Source organism: Phytophthora sojae (assembly GCF_000149755.1).
Source record: "Phytophthora sojae unplaced genomic scaffold PHYSOscaffold_6, whole genome shotgun sequence".
In the NCBI taxonomy this organism is placed as follows: domain Eukaryota; phylum Oomycota; class Peronosporomycetes; order Peronosporales; family Peronosporaceae; genus Phytophthora; species Phytophthora sojae.
Genome location: NW_009258120.1, coordinates 681975 through 701033, shown reverse-complemented (window position 1 = coordinate 701033; position 19059 = coordinate 681975). Strand labels below are relative to the sequence as shown.

The following is a 19059-nucleotide window of genomic DNA, read 5'->3' as shown; positions in this document are numbered from 1 at the left end:
AGAACAACAGTACAGTATATGTACAAACTGTGGTGCTTTGGTCTCCGTTGCTTGCTATCCTGTCTTCATCGTCCACCTTGAAGCGGTCCAGGAGATTAAAAATCGGTCCGGCTATCTCCCGATTAAGTTGACGTTGGGTTACGCTGGGATAGGTCAAATGACGGACAAGTGATTCACGCCATCAGGTCCTCGGTCTCCGCAGCGTTCGAGATGGTGACCGGATTCGCGTGATTGCTACGCCACCGACGCTGCAATCGCAACAGCAGTCACTCATTCCGTCTTTCACCTCCAGCTGCAGTAGCACCACCAGCAGCAACAGAAGCCGCACCATGTCGGCCTCCACCGAGCTCAAGACCTACGTGACGTGCGCCGCCGTGCTGTACGTCAAGTTCGTGCTGGCCACGGGCATCCAGGCCACTAAGACCTTCGAGGCCGGCGGCCGCCCGCCTGAGGACAAGAAGCTGCCGCTGGCCAAGGGCAACCCGGTGCAGAACTACGGCCTCGTCACGTCGCCCAACGCCACCAAGGAGGAGAGCGAGAAGCTGCAGCAGGCCAAGCTCACGGAGCTGCGCTGGCGGCGCATCGTGCAGAACGACCTCGAGTCCATCCCGCTGGCGCTCGTCGTCTTCGGCGCCGGCGTGATGGCCAAGGGCAACCCGGCCGTGCAGATCGGCGCCATGGTCGGCTACACGGCGGTGCGCTGCTTCCACACGGTGGCCTACGCCAACGCCATGCACCCGCACCGCGCGCTCTGCTGGCTGTTCGGCGTCATCTTCATCACCACGGGCGCCGGCAACGCGCTCTACGGTGCCTTCTCGTCCTAGACAGCAGGCGTAGCTAGGCATTAAGCAGCAGTATCATCAGTTCAATCCAGTTCACGCGTGTCGTATCCATCCGTGCCTTGGGGCCGCGAGCCTGGAAGCCTTGTATCCATGTCAAGTAAACGTCGGACAGCAAATCGTCGTTGCTGTGTGTGGATATTGACACGGCCGCGTCAAGGACTTGGTTGTGCTCTAGACGGTCTTGAAGGCCGCCTCGCTCATTCTCCATCCCGCCGGATCCAGGCTCAACAGTACCCCTCAGCGCAAGACAAAAGCTTCATGGTGGACGGCAACGTGAAGGTGTACGTGGCGTGCAGCTCCGTGCTGTACCTCAAGTTGTCCTCATGGCGCGCGAAGAGGAGTACCGCTGGCGGCGCGTGATCGCCAACGACCTGGAGTCGATCCCGTTCGCGCTCTTCATCTTTGGCGGCGGCATCCTCGCCGACAGCAACCCGGTCGTGCACACCAGCGCCATGATCATCTACACCGTGGCCCGCTGCCTGCACTCGTACGTGTACGTTCACGCCATGCAGCCGCACCGCGCGATCTGCTGGGCCGTCGGCGTGCTCGCCACACTGGTTGGTGTCGGCAACGCCGCCGTCGCCATCCTTAACTGATAGCTTTGGAGTCGTAGAGCAGCTTCAACCATCAATATACTGCTCCCTATGCTGGCCCCACGTTGCGGTCCGGAGCTCTGTGACAGGCTTTGCCGATCAGTCCTCACGTCTTTGTAAACTCCGGCGGCTTCGTCCTGTCAGCCGTCGGAATCCGTGTCGTGCGTGGCAGGTAGGTCACATCCGAAATCGCCCAGGAGAGATCAAGAGTCCAGCGAGCACCATGGTCGAGAGCAACGTCAAGGTCTACATCGCCTGCACGTCCGTGCTGTACCTCAAGTTCCTGCTGGCCACGGGCGTGCAGGGCGGCAAGAAGTTCCGCTCGGGCGGCCGCCCGCCTGAGGACGCCGGCCTGAGCCTGGCCAAGACTATCGGCCAGGGCCGCAAGCAGACGTACGGCCTGGACAAGACGGACGACGAGAAGACGCTCAAGGCCCGCGAGGCCGAGCACCGCTGGACGCGCATCGTGAGCAACGACCTCGAGTCGATCCCCTTCGCGCTCTTCGTGTTCGGCGGCGGCATCCTGGTCGGCAGCAACCCGACGGTGCACGCCGGCGCCATGACCGTCTACACGGTGGCCCGCTGCCTGCACACGTACGTGTACGCGCACGCCATGCAGCCGCACCGCGCGATTTGCTGGGGCGTGGGCGTGGTGGCCACGCTGGTCGGTCTCGGCAACGCTGTCGCCGCCATCCTGTGAGCTCAGTAGAGAGATACATTGCTGAATAACACGAGTGAGACATACATTGTGAGCTCTGCATTATTGTGGTTGGCCATTGACTGAGCTGCTAGAGTCGAGTCGAGTCTGTGAGAGTAGCGTCTCTCTTCTTTCTAACTTACACGATGGCCACGATGGCGTTGACCACGCCGACCAGCGTCGCAGCAACGCCGACGAACCAGCAGTTCGATCGGTGGGGCTGGATCGCGTTCGCGTACATACACGATCAGCGCGCTCGCATGCACGGCGTCGTTGCTGTCGGCCAGGATGCCGCCACCGAAGACGAAGAGCGCGAAGGGGATCGATTCGAGGTCGTTCGCGATGATGCGCTGCCAGCGATGGACTTCCTCGCGCGCTTTGGCCACCGCCTTGTCCTTGGTCTCGACCAGTCCGTAGTCCATCTCGCGACCTTCGGCCATCGGCAGCTGGGCGTCCTCGGGCGGACGACTGCCCGACTTGAAGGACTTGGGGCCTTGGATGAACGTCACGAGCAGGAACTTGAGGTACAGCACGGAGCTGCAGGCAATGTACACCTTCACGTTGGTCTCCACCATCTTGTCTGCTGGATCGAGCGGGTGTAAACTTGAGCCGTCAAAATAAAGTCTGAGCTCCTAATTGAGGTCAATGCTACGGTTGCTTACGTCCCAGTGGTGGTCTGATTAGTTCCATGCGTGCTTACGAGCCAGCAAGATGATGCAGGCAATTGTTTATCTAGCGGGCCTACCGACACGTGAGCTAGCACCAAACCATTGACGGTGGTGACAGAGGTAAATCTGTTCGTGGCTGGTGCGTGGACCTGAAACCATCTTCCGGGTGCAGTATGGATACGGTTTGCGTTTACCGTTATCCTCACGTAATCCGTAAATTGCGGGAAGGCGAAGGCGATACGTAGTCTAGCAATTCGTCTCTGTGAACATGAAACGTCGGTCTTAATTGAACCCACGACAATTCTACGTGTAATGTAAGGTATACGATGAGTTTGCAGCGGTTAACTGAACTTGCGTATCGCGTTTATGACCACATATTGCATGGAGATCGTCATTTGATAAAATGATTCGCTGGACGTTGGTGACTTTCAACGCAGTTCTTCGAAGTACGAGTGCATTCTTCAGCAGCATCGGCCAGATGAGTTGTCAAGATGGCGATAGTTGCGAACCGTTGTGTAGTTATCGCCTTGATCACTCATCAATAGAATGAAAAAAAAGTTCAGTAGATCAACAAACAAAACACTTCACAACTGCATGAACGAGATCCATTTGTGCAGCGCAGAAGGAAAAGGCAAAAAAGGCTTTGAAGGAGTACAACAATGGCACAACCCTACGGATTTTATTACGCGAAAAAGATGTGTGTGAAGTGGTGGCTACACTTCACGATGTTAAAGCCGGTGATCGTGAGGTAGGGTCCTTCCTGGCTACGTTGCAAGTGGAGTCTCAAGGGCAAGGCAAACCCATTGAGTGGCGCGTCGACGCTGAATTCGTCCCGGACACAGTCCGGTTTCGGCTACTGGAGTCTGTAGTTGACAGCGCGCTGGAGCAAATTCTCGGCGGCCTTGCGAAGAACGAACAGATCGAGCTAGACAGTGAGGGCAAAGCCGCTGCAGGCGGCGATTGTTACGTGGCGGCTATTCCTAAGGTCGGCCAGTTCACGCGTGACCAAGTGGAGTCGATGAAGTGGTTGTGGAACCTACAAGCTACATGTCGTGATGCTGTAATTTGTTGCTCGTGGCTTCACCGCGAGGTAAGCGCTACTCATGCCCCTCCCTCTCCGTGTGCCGGTGCATTTACCGAGCTATTGGAGAACTGGCCATACAATGAACTGCGTGGCTTCGGATTCGACCTGACGTACTCGGATCTGTATTGCTTCCGCGACTCGGCCTGGCTAAATGATGACGCGATGAAGGCATTTGCTGTGGTGCTGGCTAGCTACAAGAACAATGTGACGATTACGGCCACGCCGCAAGGGCATGGTGAGGCTACACAGCAGAGACGAAGTCGTAAGGGCCTGCTTTCATCCAACGCACTGGAGGGCGTCATTGCAGGTATTTCGACGTATGTATTTGTACTGCTGCCCGTCAATTTCGGGGGCACTCACTGGGGATGTCTCGTTGTCGACCGAGATGCCAAACAAGTGAAGACGTAATACAGCAAGAATGGCAAGCGCAATAAGCAGAGGTTGAAGAAGATCGCGATTGAGATTATTGCTGCAGATGCGACTATGTCGAGCTGCACGACTGTCGAGGTGACCGAGCCTCTTCAGTCAGACAGTGATAGCTGCGGTGTTTTCGTGTGTCGCTTCTTCTGGACCTGTGTTAGCGACGACGCTCCAAGTGATATAATACCGACGGGTATCACCAAGCTACGCTGGGCAATGCTGGAAGCAATCCTGAAGACGAATCGTCACTAGTCGCAAAAAGATGACGGAAGCATAGTGCATTTTGAGGCTAAACTCAATACATGGACACTACGTGGATGCCATCTGGACAACACCTGGAGTTACGTGATGGAGCCATACTTGAGTGATGGCTTCACTTGCCGGTTCTCGCCATGCCGACGGAAGTCGACGCTCATCACTCTGGCTTTTGCTCAAGTAGCGCACACATGAGTATTCCAGGTATTGATACCTGCACGAAACCCGGACTCTACTGCTGAAGACTGATTGGCTAGAGCTCTTCCGACACGAGCCGAGCGCCGTCACTTCCACTTTTGCTCAAGTTCCGCACACATGATTCTTCCAGGTTTTCCACGCGCATTATACCTGGTCAGGTAATTTACATAGATTACTTTCATCGGATTCGGCAGGGTTTCGAAAAACCTGTAGATAACCTGGAATAAAACTTGGGCAATACCTGTGGAATCAGTTTTCTGAGAAAAATCTGAATCTGGGAAACCTGGGCGCTAAGGCTGTCCATAACGAAAAGGCGAAATCAGCATAGAGCCGACTCTAACTACACTCATAATCATACTTTCATCACTACTTTAATTCTTCGCTGACAACGTGGTATTTCAGAGCCCGTCGACATAACTATTATGTATTCGGCCTCTTAATATCCTTCTCACTCCGTGCATCAAGCTCGGCATGCGCTTTGCATAGGCAACTACATTAACAAGAACCCAAACAGGAAGACGAATGCAGTAGCAAAGCTTAGTCAAGAAATAAAAACTAGGTTATATTGGTTTAAACCAAGGTAAACCAAAAACCTATTTCGTTTTAAAAAAATCGGCAGGTTTTACCAGCCCTGAATCAAGCCTATCTTTTAAGATAACTGTACCGTTTATGGATACGAATAGTCAAGGTTGGTTGTCTTAACGAAATCATTCAGCTTTAATCTCAGCATCCAAGCACCGGCGACGATCGGTGCACTGCGGCAAGATTGCAAATTTAACTGCAAGACACTGTGCAGTACGCTCAATCGTTTGCGGTTGATCTGCGTGCCAGCTACGTAGCCCACATGTACTTCCAAGTAATCTGCTTGAGCTGCATCGCCTTACACGCTGCGCTTAAAAAAACTCAGAACTTCTGGTGAGGTTTGTGCAGGGCTTGATACTGACCACATGCTATTAACAACCCAAAGGTGGGCAACCCATTGCTCTTCTTTCGTTTTTGTTTACCCGACCAAATTGCTGAGCAGTAACGGAGTAATTCACCAGGTTGCTACAAGTAGAACCACCTTTGGTTTGCAATTCGTGAGGAGATGCTGTATTTTGCGTTCAATAAATGTTGTTGGGGTGAGTTATTCCAAGGTAAAATGGTCGCTGGTCGCATTCGCGCGTTATAGAATGTTCGCACGGAATCCCCACTCGCAACAAATGCTACTCTGTGCTTTTCATTCAAATAAACGCGATAAGTTTTTTTGTGGCGTCTTTTTGGGCTCGATCCTGCATTGTAGACGTGCAATATATGCGGAAACGGCAACTGCGTCAACAGCCCAACTAAATCTAACCGGTAATGCAATCATGTTGTAACACTATCATTGGCATCACACTGGTAAGCTTTGAGAGTCACATCTGCGACCCAGTGATTGCGGGCTAGATTTGTGGAGGATAGTGTTTGTTTATGGGAAAGCTATGATTTACGACTGTGTAACCAGAGAGTGCATTCAACTCCTGTTGAGACCACCGCACCTCCTCGCGTTTAGCCGGCACTCGCAAAGATATTAGCTTTGAATCGAGCTGTGATTGTTTCCCGCAGCGCGCGCAGTTTATTGAGATACCGTTGCGAACAAAGGTTATTGCCCCTTGCAAACTACATGTAGTTAGACGGCCACCGAGTTGGTGCCGTCTACCGGCTGAAGGAAGGATCTATAGCGGACATTCTGCCACCGCTTTATGCGTTCGTTAACCTGCTGTCGAGTTGTCGGGCAACAGCTTGCTCAGCGCTGGCCATCTTGGTGCGCTTCAACCATACCATGAAACAAGCAAATATCCGCTGGATAAGATGTGGGTGTCCTATTCTTTTGTACGTATGTTGGCCGCAAGTTTTCATCAACTCACCAAACTGTGTTGATTTTAAAGCTCGAGTAGCCACTGCACGTCATTACACATGCCGATAAGATCTCTTAAGTTTGGAGATTGCGATCAACACCTCAGCGAATATGACATGACGGCACCAGCAGGAGGCATGACTCTGGCGCCGGCATCTGGTGAGACCGTCGTTTGTATTCAAGGGGTGGAAATCCGACTTCCTATTCGAAGTTTGCTGTGGGTTGCGAGGGGCTCCGTTCTCCGATCATTTGACAACTTCTCTTGTCTCGAGCAAGTACCAGCCAACTAACTACCCCTCATCGACCGCCACGATGAAGTTCCCCGTATCCTGCTCGACAATCCTGAGTGTGCTTGTGCTGCTCTTCAGCAGTACTGCCAGCGTCAACGCCGAGTGCTCCGCCGTCCACATCGTCTTCGCTCGTGGCAGCGGAGAAATGCCAGGTCTGGGGATTTGTGGTGGGCCCCTCGTGAGCGCGATCACCTCGAACCTCGGCGGCATGAGCGTGTCATCGTATGCTGTCAACTACCTCGCCTCCGTGACGCAGACGAGTGCCGGCCCTGGTGCGACCGACATGACCAACCACGTCGTGGCAGTCGCACGGCAGTGCCCCAACACCGTCTTCGTCCTGGGTGGATACTCCCAGGGCGCCAGCGTCACCGACATCTCGATCGGCATCAAGACGATGCTCGGTGTCGGCAAGAGCATCCCGGAGAATCTGGCCCCGCGTATCAAGGCCATCGTGACGTTCGGCAACCCTCTGAAACTCATGGGGCAGACCATTGCGCGCTCGAGCCAGCTGTATGGGTCCAAGGCGATCGAGTTCTGCAACTTTGGCGACCCGGTGTGCGCGAACGGGTTTAACACTATGGCGCACATGATGTACCCGATGGACGGCAGCGTGACCAAGGCGGCCCAACGAGCGGCCGCACTGGTGAAGGGTGGTGCGAAAGCGCTGCGTGGATAGAGAAGTCTGTTGAAGTGCTGAGGCAGGAACTTGCCGTTGCTTCTGCTCCGCACCAACGTACAAGTTGTCGTGTGTACGTCGAATGTCATGTGGACCCCAAGGGTTATAGATGTCAATAAATAAGTTGGTTTTTTGTATGAGCTTACAAGAGCTACGATAGAAGATCAATATATTTTCCATATAAGTAAAACAGCTTGTTCATTGAGATCGATGACCTTTGGGACCCACATGAAATTCGACGCATACACAAGTAAAATGGTCATCTTATGCCTGTGCGGCTCTGACAGACCTTAATGCACGATACGCCCCCGCACCACCCTTCACCAGTGCGGCCGCTCGTTGGGCCGCCTTGGTCACGCTGCCGTCCATCGGGTACATCATGTGCGCCATAGTGTTAAACCCGTTCGCGCACACCGGGTCGCCAAAGTTGCAGAACTCGATCGCCTTGGACCCATACAGCTGGCTCGAGCGCGCAATGGTCTGCCCCATGAGTTTCAGAGGGTTGCCGAACGTCACGATGGCCTTGATACGCGGGGCCAGATTCTCCGGGATGCTCTTGCCGACACCGAGCATCGTCTTGATGCCGATCGAGATGTCGGTGACGCTGGCGCCCTGGGAGTATCCACCCAGGACGAAGACGGTGTTGGGGCACTGCCGTGCGACTGCCACGACGTGGTTGGTCATGTCGGTCGCACCAGGGCCGGCACTCGTCTGCGTCACGGAGGCGAGGTAGTTGACAGCATACGATGACACGCTCATGCCGCCGAGGTTCGAGGTGATCGCGCTCACGAGGGGCCCACCACAAATCCCCAGACCTGGCATTTCTCCGCTGCCACGAGCGAAGACGATGTGGACGGCGGAGCACTCGGCGTTGACGCTGGCAGTACTGCTGAAGAGCAGCACAAGCACACTCAGGATTGTCGAGCAGGATACGGGGAACTTCATCGGTGGCGATGCTGTGTGTTGTTACTGGGACTACTGTAAGACAAAGCAAATGTCGAATGACATACGACGTAGAGCCCTTGACGCGGGCGGAACGGCAGACGCTGTCGAGGATGGTGGATTCCGCCCCTTTGAAGATTAACAACGTGGCTTAGTCACGTGGCGTAAAAGTCCAATCGATCTCACCAGATGTCGGTACACAAATGATAGTTTTGCTGTGTGCTGTCATGTACGCCAGGATGTTTGGCCGCAATCCTAGATTAAATACATCTTATCAGGATAGGATCTGTGACGATGCAACTTAACTCAAATACAGACGGTGATTGATATACTTTAGTACAATAATAGATATGGTCCTGCTTGTTCAAAGATTCTGGACAATTGTATCCGATAGCATGGTTGCAGCGCACCAGGATGGCTACTCTCAGAACAGGCTGTCACCCGCTCGACAGCATGTTAATGAAGTAGTGGGGGCACACGTCAGCTACTCGCTGTAGCTAGAAGTATGAACTTAATTTCCTTCCACTTCGTCCGAATAACCATTGGCTATCCATCTATTGCAAACACGGCAATCACCAGCAAGTTATCACATTCTGAAAAATACCTACTAGCAGTCGAGGGGGGATCTGGCCAACTACGAGAAAACTTGTTGGCTGTAATGAAGTTGAAGGCACTCGTTAGCTTATTGAAGTGCTGGATTGCTGGATCCCAGCGGAACAAACTTACGTTAATGTGGTACCGTATCCTGAAAAATTCAGGATGGGAAACAGTCGGCAGTGCGCCCGCGACAGCCTGTATTACCACGTGTACGCTTTGGAGGTTGTTGCGGGAGCCGGTTTTGCGTATATTGCTCCCAGTTCGGCTGCCTTGTATTACGAAGAACCCAGATTGTTGTTTGTGTCAGCTCTATTTTTTCAAATATATCTACTTATTACAAAACAAGCCTAGTTTGCCAAAAAATCATTTTTTACTAGTACTAAAAAAGGTCTTCCAAATTTAGACCTAGAAAGATTCTAGGCTAAATTTGTATGCGTCAAAAATTGGTGCGATAAATCCTTTTTGCACAGATTTTATCAACTCTAGGGGCAACATCTAGATTTTCTATTCGGACGACACACTCTTCAAAAACTCCGCACTACAAACTGGAGATAACACTTTCCTACCACTATTAAGCCACTTATGCGTACGTGATGGTGCTGGGCGAGTAGTTGCAGAGCTTGCCCTTGGGGCCCGCGCCAGCCTCGTCCGGCTCGCCGCCCGACGTCGTGCCGTCCGACCACGAGCACACGTTGATCTTCTTGCCCTTGATCTTAACGTTTCCAATCGTGGCCTCGTCGCCCCAGTTCTCGTTCACCGTGACGAGACTCACGCGGCCGTTGACAGCGTAGACGTTCTTGACGTTGACCTTGAGGCCCTTGTAGCCGCACGTGCCGCACGAGCGGTAGAGCTTGCCGAAGTCCTCGACGTAGAAGCCGTCGATGGAGACGGTGCCGTCGCCGTTGTGCTGGATGACCTTGTCGGTGGCCGAGCGCGCGCCGCCGCCGATTACCTTGACGACGCTGCTGGGCGAGCCGCCCTTGATGCTCAGCGCGTCCTCGCACACAGCGTCCCACCAAACGTTCTGGATCGTGCAGCCGCTTTGCTCGCAGTGGACACCCTCCATTTGGTCCTGTCCGATGATGACGTTCTTGAGCGTGCCACCGGGCTCGACGCGGAACACAGCGGTCTCCCAGCCGCTCTCCGTCTGGCCGGCGCACTTGACGTTGGAGCGCTGGTACGTCTTCATCTTGCCGTCGAACACCTCGCCCTTCTTGACGACGTAGGGCTCGTCGAAGAATTCGTCGCCCTGACTCGTGGGCCACGCACCGGTGGGCATGCCGGCACCGCCGCCGCCGCCCTCGGAGCGCATCGAGGCACCCGAAGCGATGGCAGCCGTGGTGGCAAGGACAACAGCGATGAAAGAGCAGGCGCTGACCATTGTCGTTGTCGGAAAGTCTATGTGTGAAGGTCGGCCGGCGGCTGCTTGGGTTGTGTTGCTTGATGCGAAGAGCGCAAGTTGGATAATGGGGATCAGGCGACTGCGTAGACTTTGCGGTGCTGTGACGGCGGCATCGGCCTGCTACAGTCTGGCGTCCCAGCCAGCCAGCCGAGTTCCTACCAGACTTTCCATCGCAAATCCTGTCGTTGCCAGGCGTGTCGTCAAGCAAAGACTCCGGGATGCCAGATGCTGACCCACATAAGATCGTGGTGTTGGTAAACACATTGATAGGCGACTGGGTTGATGACGATCTTTGCTCCGTGATGCAGCACGGTGCCAGGAACTCAGATGTTAGTTGAACGACTAGGCGATCCGCGTACATATTTGAGCCAAAGAGTCACTTGGATCAACCAAACTTATTAGTTGAAGGTCATTACGTTTCCCGGGCTAAAGGAACGTAGCACTGCGCCGATGTTGATTGAGTTGCTACATGTAGAATTTGAAGTGCATTCATCGAGCAGCACGACTCGTGCTCGGCAGTAGGCTGGAGTAGACATTGCGAGTTCATGCTGCACTCGAGCAACGTGGTGTCTCCGAGTTGCGTTGTGCTTCGTTCCAAGATGCCGCCTGACCTGGTGGACGTGCCGCGCCGATGTGTACTGTACCAGGCTCGCCAGGTGGCGACTACACCAACACCACAAGGAGGCGGACGAAAACGGTGCGCCACGCCAGGGAAAGAGCGGACGGGCGGCGGAATGTGGCTCGGTGGAGTCCTCGTCGCACGATCGGATGAAGTCTCGACTAAAGGGTAAGCTTAGTGTACATGCGTCCGGAAAGTATCGTTGGGTTGGTCTGTGTTTCAAAGGAGAAGACTCTTCTTCTGAATAAATTGAGTGATCTGGTGTCGGTTCTACATGTATGCTGAGAGCCACACGCAGCTGGCTGGATGTACACAACAGTTGGCCCCGGCGGGCTAGTCTGGGTGGGCTGTGCTGTTCGCAGGGTTTACGCAGCTGTGCGGACGCAGCAATTAGCATGAACGATGAGCTCGAGCTCGCTCCGATGGCTACGTGAAGAAAGGAGAAGAGGAAGGAAATGAAGCCGTTTACTCCGTGTAGCAGAGTCGATTCAAGTCCATTGAAACGATTAATTTGTCTCCAGATTAAAATGGTCGAGCGGGTACAGTACATGTAACAGCGTCGTTGCTACAACAACGAGGCGCGGCGTGTTACTGTAGTGTGTGTTCGGTACTATCGAAACATCGGGTCTTCGCGAACGATTTGAGCTAAGGACGAATCAGTCGGACGCTGGTTCCACGGTGGAACCAGCGTCCGACTGATGTGGAACTTCCACGGGAGTGCTGGACACGCCGTGTTGGCGTCAGGTTATCTACTGGTATTAATACTACGTACTGTAGTAAAATGAACATACATGCTGACTACAGCGGTAAACTTTTTCTTTTGATACAGACCTGGAGCTTTGCAAGCATTTTTATATCAATAACTGTACCAGGATTAAATAAATGTATTATAATAAGCAAGCTTAATCCAATACCGGTTCGGCATGTTTGCATAACGAGCATCTCAATATCGCTCCATACTTACGGCTAGCTTAAGTGACACCGAGGTCCATTTACTACCTTTTGATCGTTTGTCATGGAATTTCTACCTGTTGCAATTATGAATTTGAATTTGTGCGGTTATGTCGGCCACCCCCGCGCTCAGTAGCAGCACTGCATACAAGATCACCATAGCGGTGGTCCCGCGGCGGCTGTATCTGCGCAAATAACTTACCATTAATGCTGTGAACACCCGAAGAATGAGGGGGTGGACAGCTCCCAACGGATTACCGTACCTCACAGAAAGAATGGTTAACAGATAGAATGCCAAAACAAGATTTTCGAGCATTTGGTTTCGTTTCATTGCTTTTTCCTAACACAAAGCATTTTCAAATCGCTGGTTAACATAAAATTTGAAGCGTTTGAGCTTCGCCTTCCGAATGTTAGAGCAACAGGCCTCGGTGTGGAAGATAGAGTAACTGTTTAGCCGCCTCGGACAGGCCAGCAGCCTAATAATGAGCTTTTCCAAGAGCACAGGGGTCAACCGCAAGCCAACAAGGTTTACAATTCCCTCCTCTTGAATCAGACAGCTGAGCCTTGTAGATCATTCTCCAGCTTTTGAAGTTACGGAGCTACATTTTAGCAGGAATGTATATTTTCCTTTCTAGCAAATGGTTACAAGAGTGCCAAGCGCGCTACATCCAAAGTAATCTTTGTGTGAGGCGCGGTAATTGCGTGACCGAAAAGCGTAACGCGTAACCTGGTGCAACCTTCGTGCATCATGTAGGTTCAACAGCAACTTTCAGCAAGGCAGATGAGGAAATGCACATCGATATCAACAGCTCCATGCACTAGCTTCAGAAAGAGAACAGCGGCACGCGCGATATTCATGGGTGTGGCCCCGCAGGGGTCACGCCCTTGAATCTCGCGGGCCACAGTTCTCCCTTATCACGGCAATTAGCACCGGTACCCAGCACCAGCGTTTTATACCACAGGTGTCCCCAAGACGATCTAGTTAACCCCAACATTTCTGTCCTTGATTTAAGGACAAAACTCCGCTTAAGTACGAGGTACTTTCCGGGGGTTTGTCCTTAAACCGCAAAAAAGGACCAGAATAAACTCGGCGTTTGTATTGAGTGTAATCACGCCCGGGTAAGTACGAGGTGTCATTTGTAACAAGTACATACTGTGTGAGAGGTGTAACGTCTGGATCCACATAATGAAATCAAGTCAATGTGCGATTTTTGTCCTAGAATTAAGGACAAAAACCGAAATGTGATATGTTATATATGACACTTTTCGATCTGCATTTTTACCGTGATGGACAACAGAGGACAGTGTACAAGGCACCCCCTTTGTAGAACGAACCAAGGGCTTTCTGGTCATAGCAATAATACGGTGTATTTTATTTGGGGCGTGTGACCTCAATATATTTTTTTAATTTAACGTATTGTATATTATCAGAAAGCTAGCGCTAAAAGTAAGCAAAGCAGAGTGTGTTTACGCTTTTTATGTGTGTTTTTCACTTTCGAAAGTTTGATGTCCGGTTATTTCCGAAAATTGATTGGTCAACTTCAAACGCGATTATCTCGACAACACCAAATGGCGCCTAAACATCATTTCGTTTGAAACCGTCTCATATTGTAATTGTATGTTTTACATGTAGTACGTTGTCAGAAAGACTCGTTAAAACGAACAACATTAGCTTGTTTTTCCTTTCGGTTCCGTCTAATAACGTGAGGCCAGTTAACCGCTGTAGTCAGCATACTGTATGTTCATTTTACTACAGTACGTAGTATTAATATCAGTAGATAACCTGACGCCAACACGGCGTGTCCAGCACTCCCGTGGAACCAGCGTCCGACTGATTCGTCCTTAGCTCAAATCGCCACTGAGTACCGCATCGCCCCTGTCCTAAGCGAAGTTTTGTCCTAAGCGAATTTCTGTATTGACCAATGAGAGAGTCATATTATCGACATATGCTTGATGCTAAACTGCTGTGCCAAGCACGCTAATCATAGACGGATGGCGAGCGCATTGACCGAAGAATATGTCATGCTTCGCATCAACGCACCACAAGGTATTCAAATATACAAGGAAGGTCGAGCATAAGGCAAATGACTATAATCGCACAATATATGGAGACGGGCGCGTCGCCGAGCACATATTTTGAGTCGGATGATTTAGCCTATATATAAATTTTAGAATCTAATCATTTATCCATGAAGCTAACCCTAACTTCTAGAATGCACATTGAGGTTCGCTTAGGACAGTGGCGATGCCGTATGTCGACTTTTTCGCGAAGACCCGATGTTTCGATAGTACCGAACACACACTACAGTAACACGCCGCGCCTCGTTGTTGTAGCAACGACGCTGTTACATGTACTGTACCCGCTCGACCATTTTAATCTGGAGACAAATTAATCGTTTCAATGGACTTGAATCGACTCTGCTACACGGAGTAAACGGCTTCATTTCCTTCCTCTTCTCCTTTCTTCACGTAGCCATCGGAGCGAGCTCGAGCTCATCGTTCATGCTAATTGCTGCGTCCGCACAGCTGCGTAAACCCTGCGAACAGCACAGCCCACCCAGACTAGCCCGCCGGGGCCAACTGTTGTGTACATCCAGCCAGCTGCGTGTGGCTCTCAGCATACATGTAGAACCGACACCAGATCACTCAATTTTATTCAGAAGAAGAGTCTTCTCCTTTGAAACACAGACCAACCCAACGATACTTTCCGGACGCATGTACACTAAGCTTACCCTTTAGTCGAGACTTCATCCGATCGTGCGACGAGGACTCCACCGAGCCACATTCCGCCGCCCGTCCGCTCTTTCCCTGGCGTGGCGCACCGTTTTCGTCCGCCTCCTTGTGGTGTTGGTGTAGTCGCCACCTGGCGAGCCTGGTACAGTACACATCGGCGCGGCACGTCCACCAGGTCAGGCGGCATCTTGGAACGAAGCACAACGCAACTCGGAGACACCACGTTGCTCGAGTGCAGCATGAACTCGCAATGTCTACTCCAGCCTACTGCCGAGCACGAGTCGTGCTGCTCGATGAATGCACTTCAAATTCTACATGTAGCAACTCAATCAACATCGGCGCAGTGCTACGTTCCTTTAGCCCGGGAAACGTAATGACCTTCAACTAATAAGTTTGGTTGATCCAAGTGACTCTTTGGCTCAAATATGTACGCGGATCGCCTAGTCGTTCAACTAACATCTGAGTTCCTGGCACCGTGCTGCATCACGGAGCAAAGATCGTCATCAACCCAGTCGCCTATCAATGTGTTTACCAACACCACGATCTTATGTGGGTCAGCATCTGGCATCCCGGAGTCTTTGCTTGACGACACGCCTGGCAACGACAGGATTTGCGATGGAAAGTCTGGTAGGAACTCGGCTGGCTGGCTGGGACGCCAGACTGTAGCAGGCCGATGCCGCCGTCACAGCACCGCAAAGTCTACGCAGTCGCCTGATCCCCATTATCCAACTTGCGCTCTTCGCATCAAGCAACACAACCCAAGCAGCCGCCGGCCGACCTTCACACATAGACTTTCCGACAACGACAATGGTCAGCGCCTGCTCTTTCATCGCTGTTGTCCTTGCCACCACGGCTGCCATCGCTTCGGGTGCCTCGATGCGCTCCGAGGGCGGCGGCGGCGGTGCCGGCATGCCCACCGGTGCGTGGCCCACGAGTCAGGGCGACGAATTCTTCGACGAGCCCTACGTCGTCAAGAAGGGCGAGGTGTTCGACGGCAAGATGAAGACGTACCAGCGCTCCAACGTCAAGTGCGCCGGCCAGACGGAGAGCGGCTGGGAGACCGCTGTGTTCCGCGTCGAGCCCGGTGGCACGCTCAAGAACGTCATCATCGGACAGGACCAAATGGAGGGTGTCCACTGCGAGCAAAGCGGCTGCACGATCCAGAACGTTTGGTGGGACGCTGTGTGCGAGGACGCGCTGAGCATCAAGGGCGGCTCGCCCAGCAGCGTCGTCAAGGTAATCGGCGGCGGCGCGCGCTCGGCCACCGACAAGGTCATCCAGCACAACGGCGACGGCACCGTCTCCATCGACGGCTTCTACGTCGAGGACTTCGGCAAGCTCTACCGCTCGTGCGGCACGTGCGGCTACAAGGGCCTCAAGGTCAACGTCAAGAACGTCTACGCTGTCAACGGCCGCGTGAGTCTCGTCACGGTGAACGAGAACTGGGGCGACGAGGCCACGATTGGAAACGTTAAGATCAAGGGCAAGAAGATCAACGTGTGCTCGTGGTCGGACGGCACGACGTCGGGCGGCGAGCCGGACGAGGCTGGCGCGGGCCCCAAGGGCAAGCTCTGCAACTACTCGCCTAGCACCATCACGTATGTGTAGCTGCGGTAATTTTACTAAGTTGGTACTTACATGCGCGTGCCACTCCGAAGCACGGGCCAGTAGAGTTGTAATTTGAAATAGAGAAACTAGATGTTGAACCGACAGATTCGTACTATCAGTGAAGTTGGTAAGCAACACGCCCTCGGTCGCTTCGAAAGCCAAACCCGTTGCTTGGACAGACACTCTGTTGGGGCAGTGGGTTCTTCAATGTCGAATTGCTCGTCCCCACTTCACATTGCCCACGTCCCAGCATTGAGACGCCGGTCTGTCGTCACAATTGATTCTCCGAAGACCCAGTGACCAAGAAACCTGTTGCAACGAGAATTGACGCGATGGTGACCGGGAGCGTGAAGGTTTACGTGGCCTGCACGTCGGTGCTGTACCTCAAGTTCCTGACCGCGACGATGATCCAAGGCGCCAAGAAGTTCGTCACCGGTGGACGCCCACCAGAGGATACGAAGCTCGCCGCAGCCAAACGCAAGCAGACTTTCGGCATGGACAAGACCAGCGACACCAACACGCTGGAGGCTGCGCAGCGTTGGGGGGGCATCGTCATGAACGACCTCGAGTCCATTCCGTTCGCGCTCCTCATCTTCGGTGCCGGCATCATGGCCGGAGCTGACCCCGGCGTGCACTACCGCGCGATGATCGCGTACACGGCGTCGCGCTGCCTGCACACGTGCGCGTACGCGACTGGCATGCAGCCGATGCGTTCGCTGACCTACGGCGTGGGTGTGGTGGCTACGCTGGTTGGCTTGGGCAACGTCGTCAACGCCATCCTATAAGGTTGTGTGGAGGATCCACAAGAGAGAGCAGCGGCCTCCCAGCGAGTTCAAGCTTTAAGTTCATTTAACGAGGGCGTAGCGTTATGGTAAGGATCACTGAAAATGAGAACGCTCAATTGGATTCCCCGAGGTGATGGCCAGGACCCTTTTTGATCCAACTCCTGTATCCCCGGGTGCGCGGAGACGCGCCCCATTATTGTGTAAAACGCCGCCAAGAGCTCAAGCAGAACCCTCCGAATCTCCCACTAACATGACGGCGTTGGTCGCGCTCAACGCGGCGGTCAAGACGTACTCGACGTGCTCGCTGATCTTGTTCATCAAGTTCTTCATCACGGTGTCGATCCAGGGCGGCAAGTCCTTCGCCGCTGGCGCGCGGCCGCCTGAAGACGAGGGTCTCCTAAGTCAGGACGGACTTCCTGCTCAAACCTACGGACTGCTTGAGGACGACAAGCCCATCTCGGAGCAGCTACGCAAGGCTCGCGCCGAGGACTACCGCTGGAAGCGGGTGGTGCAGAACGACCTGGAGACCATTCCCCTGGGTCTGCTCGTGTTCATCGGCTCGGTGATCGTCGGTGGGCAAGAGGAGATCAACTGCGTGCTCATGGGCGTCTTCACGGCTGCTCGCATCGCGCACACCTTTGCGTACGTGAACCAGAAGCAACCGCACCGCGCGCTGCTCTGGACGCTCGGCCAGCTCTGCGTGCTCGCCAGCGGACTCAACGGCTTCATCTCGTTCCTCATCTAGGCCACGCCCTGTACTGTACGCTTGTACGCTTGTATGGGGAAAGTATACACTTGAATTACACGTTCACTTCTTACTTGAGTCTTGCTGCTGTTAAAAGGTTGCAGTGCGGGTCCTTAGAGCACTGTGTTCTCGAGTTGGTTCATGTCCTCCTCGATCCGGTTATCGAGCTTGAGGTGGCCGTGCTTGGTCATGAGCGACGCCTCCAGCAGCTTCATGGCTACGAACGGGTTCTGCGCCATCTGCAGCATGCTGTTGCAGAAGTCCACCTGCGACTCGTGCTGAAACACGCGGCCGTGCTTGAAGTGGAACACCTTGTCGTACTGGATCGCGTACTCCTTCCCGATGAGCTGCTGCGCCAGTTCTTCGTCGTCGATGATGCGCGGGAAGAACTTCTCGAGCGTCGCGCGGCTCACGCGGAAGCGCGCGGTAGCCTTGGCCAGCACCTGGATGGCTCCGTCCCTGGACGACAGGTCTTCGTTGATGACGACAATGTCGTGGACGAACACGCGCATGGAGGTGTGGCCCTCAGTGCACACCTTGTACTGGTTCAGGAACAAGTCAACGCCCTGGAATTCGGAGCAAATGGCGTCCTTCCTCATGATTCCTCGAAGGAAAGTCTCGGCTTGTCTGGACTGCTCGGGATGGTTCAGCGGGTCGAAGCCGTTGGAGAAGTGCACGTAGAAGCCCTTGGTGAGGTTGATGGCATGCGCCACCGCGTTGGTGCGCGCAGTGACCATGGCCGAGTCCAGCAGCAGTCGGCGCTGCTGCAGGGCCTCGATCTCCATCTGCATGGCGCGCACCTCGCCGCGCAGGGTACTCCTGGTATCTCGCCCCACCTCGAGCACTTCCTCCTCTTCCTCCTCCTCCTGGTTGTCCTCGGCTTCTTCCTCGAGCGTGAGCTGCGGCTCGTTCTCTTCTTGGTTCTGCGTCCGCCGTTTTGCCGCGCTGGCGTCCCGCCTGGTCGTCTTGCAGCTGCGCGACTTGCCTCGATCGCGCGGTCGCCGTGGGCCGATGAGCTTTGGCCTTGTGACGACGAGCGCCGTGGCCCCGTCCCCCTCGCGCGGCATCCACGAGCGGC

At 53.7% G+C, this 19059-nt stretch overlaps 10 protein-coding genes across 10 annotated transcripts; 6 read left to right on the top strand and 4 right to left on the bottom strand.

Moving 5' to 3' along the window:
* Window positions 1-329: 329 nt before the first annotated feature.
* On the top strand, window positions 330-824 carry PHYSODRAFT_316445 (hypothetical protein; the record flags this gene model as incomplete). Its single annotated transcript, XM_009532104.1, has 1 exon — window positions 330-824. The coding sequence occupies one exon, from the start codon at window positions 330-332 to the stop codon at window positions 822-824; it is 495 nt and encodes a 164-aa protein (XP_009530399.1).
* A 341-nt stretch (window positions 825-1165) lies between these two features.
* On the top strand, window positions 1166-2194 carry PHYSODRAFT_346899 (hypothetical protein; the record flags this gene model as incomplete). The annotated part of the gene is made up of 2 exons (XM_009532103.1): window positions 1166-1420; window positions 1608-2194. The coding sequence occupies 2 exons, from the start codon at window positions 1166-1168 to the stop codon at window positions 2133-2135; spliced, it is 783 nt and encodes a 260-aa protein (XP_009530398.1). The 3' UTR covers window positions 2136-2194.
* Window positions 2195-2271: 77 nt separating this feature from the next.
* Window positions 2272-2707, bottom strand: PHYSODRAFT_316441 (hypothetical protein; the record flags this gene model as incomplete). Its single annotated transcript, XM_009532102.1, is given in 2 exon segments — window positions 2272-2352; window positions 2372-2707. The coding sequence occupies 2 exon segments, from the start codon at window positions 2705-2707 to the stop codon at window positions 2272-2274; spliced, it is 417 nt and encodes a 138-aa protein (XP_009530397.1).
* Window positions 2708-3525: 818 nt separating this feature from the next.
* On the top strand, window positions 3526-4556 carry PHYSODRAFT_334797 (hypothetical protein; the record flags this gene model as incomplete). Its single annotated transcript, XM_009532101.1, has 4 exons — window positions 3526-3543; window positions 3582-3860; window positions 3942-4201; window positions 4298-4556. 4 exons carry the CDS (start codon window positions 3526-3528, stop codon window positions 4554-4556), a joined length of 816 nt encoding a protein of 271 aa, XP_009530396.1.
* Window positions 4557-6945: 2389 nt separating this feature from the next.
* PHYSODRAFT_260926 (cutin hydrolase) lies at window positions 6946-7599 on the top strand (the record flags this gene model as incomplete). The annotated part of the gene is made up of 1 exon (XM_009532100.1): window positions 6946-7599. One exon carries the CDS (start codon window positions 6946-6948, stop codon window positions 7597-7599), a length of 654 nt encoding a protein of 217 aa, XP_009530395.1.
* Window positions 7600-7863: 264 nt separating this feature from the next.
* On the bottom strand, window positions 7864-8544 carry PHYSODRAFT_260948 (cutin hydrolase; the record flags this gene model as incomplete). Its single annotated transcript, XM_009532099.1, has 1 exon — window positions 7864-8544. The coding sequence occupies one exon, from the start codon at window positions 8542-8544 to the stop codon at window positions 7864-7866; it is 681 nt and encodes a 226-aa protein (XP_009530394.1).
* A 1174-nt stretch (window positions 8545-9718) lies between these two features.
* PHYSODRAFT_334794 (pectate lyase) lies at window positions 9719-10519 on the bottom strand (the record flags this gene model as incomplete). The annotated part of the gene is made up of 1 exon (XM_009532098.1): window positions 9719-10519. The coding sequence occupies one exon, from the start codon at window positions 10517-10519 to the stop codon at window positions 9719-9721; it is 801 nt and encodes a 266-aa protein (XP_009530393.1).
* Window positions 10520-15752: 5233 nt separating this feature from the next.
* Window positions 15753-16451, top strand: PHYSODRAFT_260939 (pectate lyase; the record flags this gene model as incomplete). The annotated part of the gene is made up of 1 exon (XM_009532097.1): window positions 15753-16451. One exon carries the CDS (start codon window positions 15753-15755, stop codon window positions 16449-16451), a length of 699 nt encoding a protein of 232 aa, XP_009530392.1.
* A 332-nt stretch (window positions 16452-16783) lies between these two features.
* On the top strand, window positions 16784-17236 carry PHYSODRAFT_510530 (hypothetical protein; the record flags this gene model as incomplete). Its single annotated transcript, XM_009532096.1, has 1 exon — window positions 16784-17236. One exon carries the CDS (start codon window positions 16784-16786, stop codon window positions 17234-17236), a length of 453 nt encoding a protein of 150 aa, XP_009530391.1.
* A 460-nt stretch (window positions 17237-17696) lies between these two features.
* Window positions 17697-18772, bottom strand: PHYSODRAFT_546752 (hypothetical protein; the record flags this gene model as incomplete). The annotated part of the gene is made up of 1 exon (XM_009532095.1): window positions 17697-18772. The coding sequence occupies one exon, from the start codon at window positions 18770-18772 to the stop codon at window positions 18095-18097; it is 678 nt and encodes a 225-aa protein (XP_009530390.1). The 3' UTR covers window positions 17697-18094.
* Window positions 18773-19059: the final 287 nt, after the last annotated feature.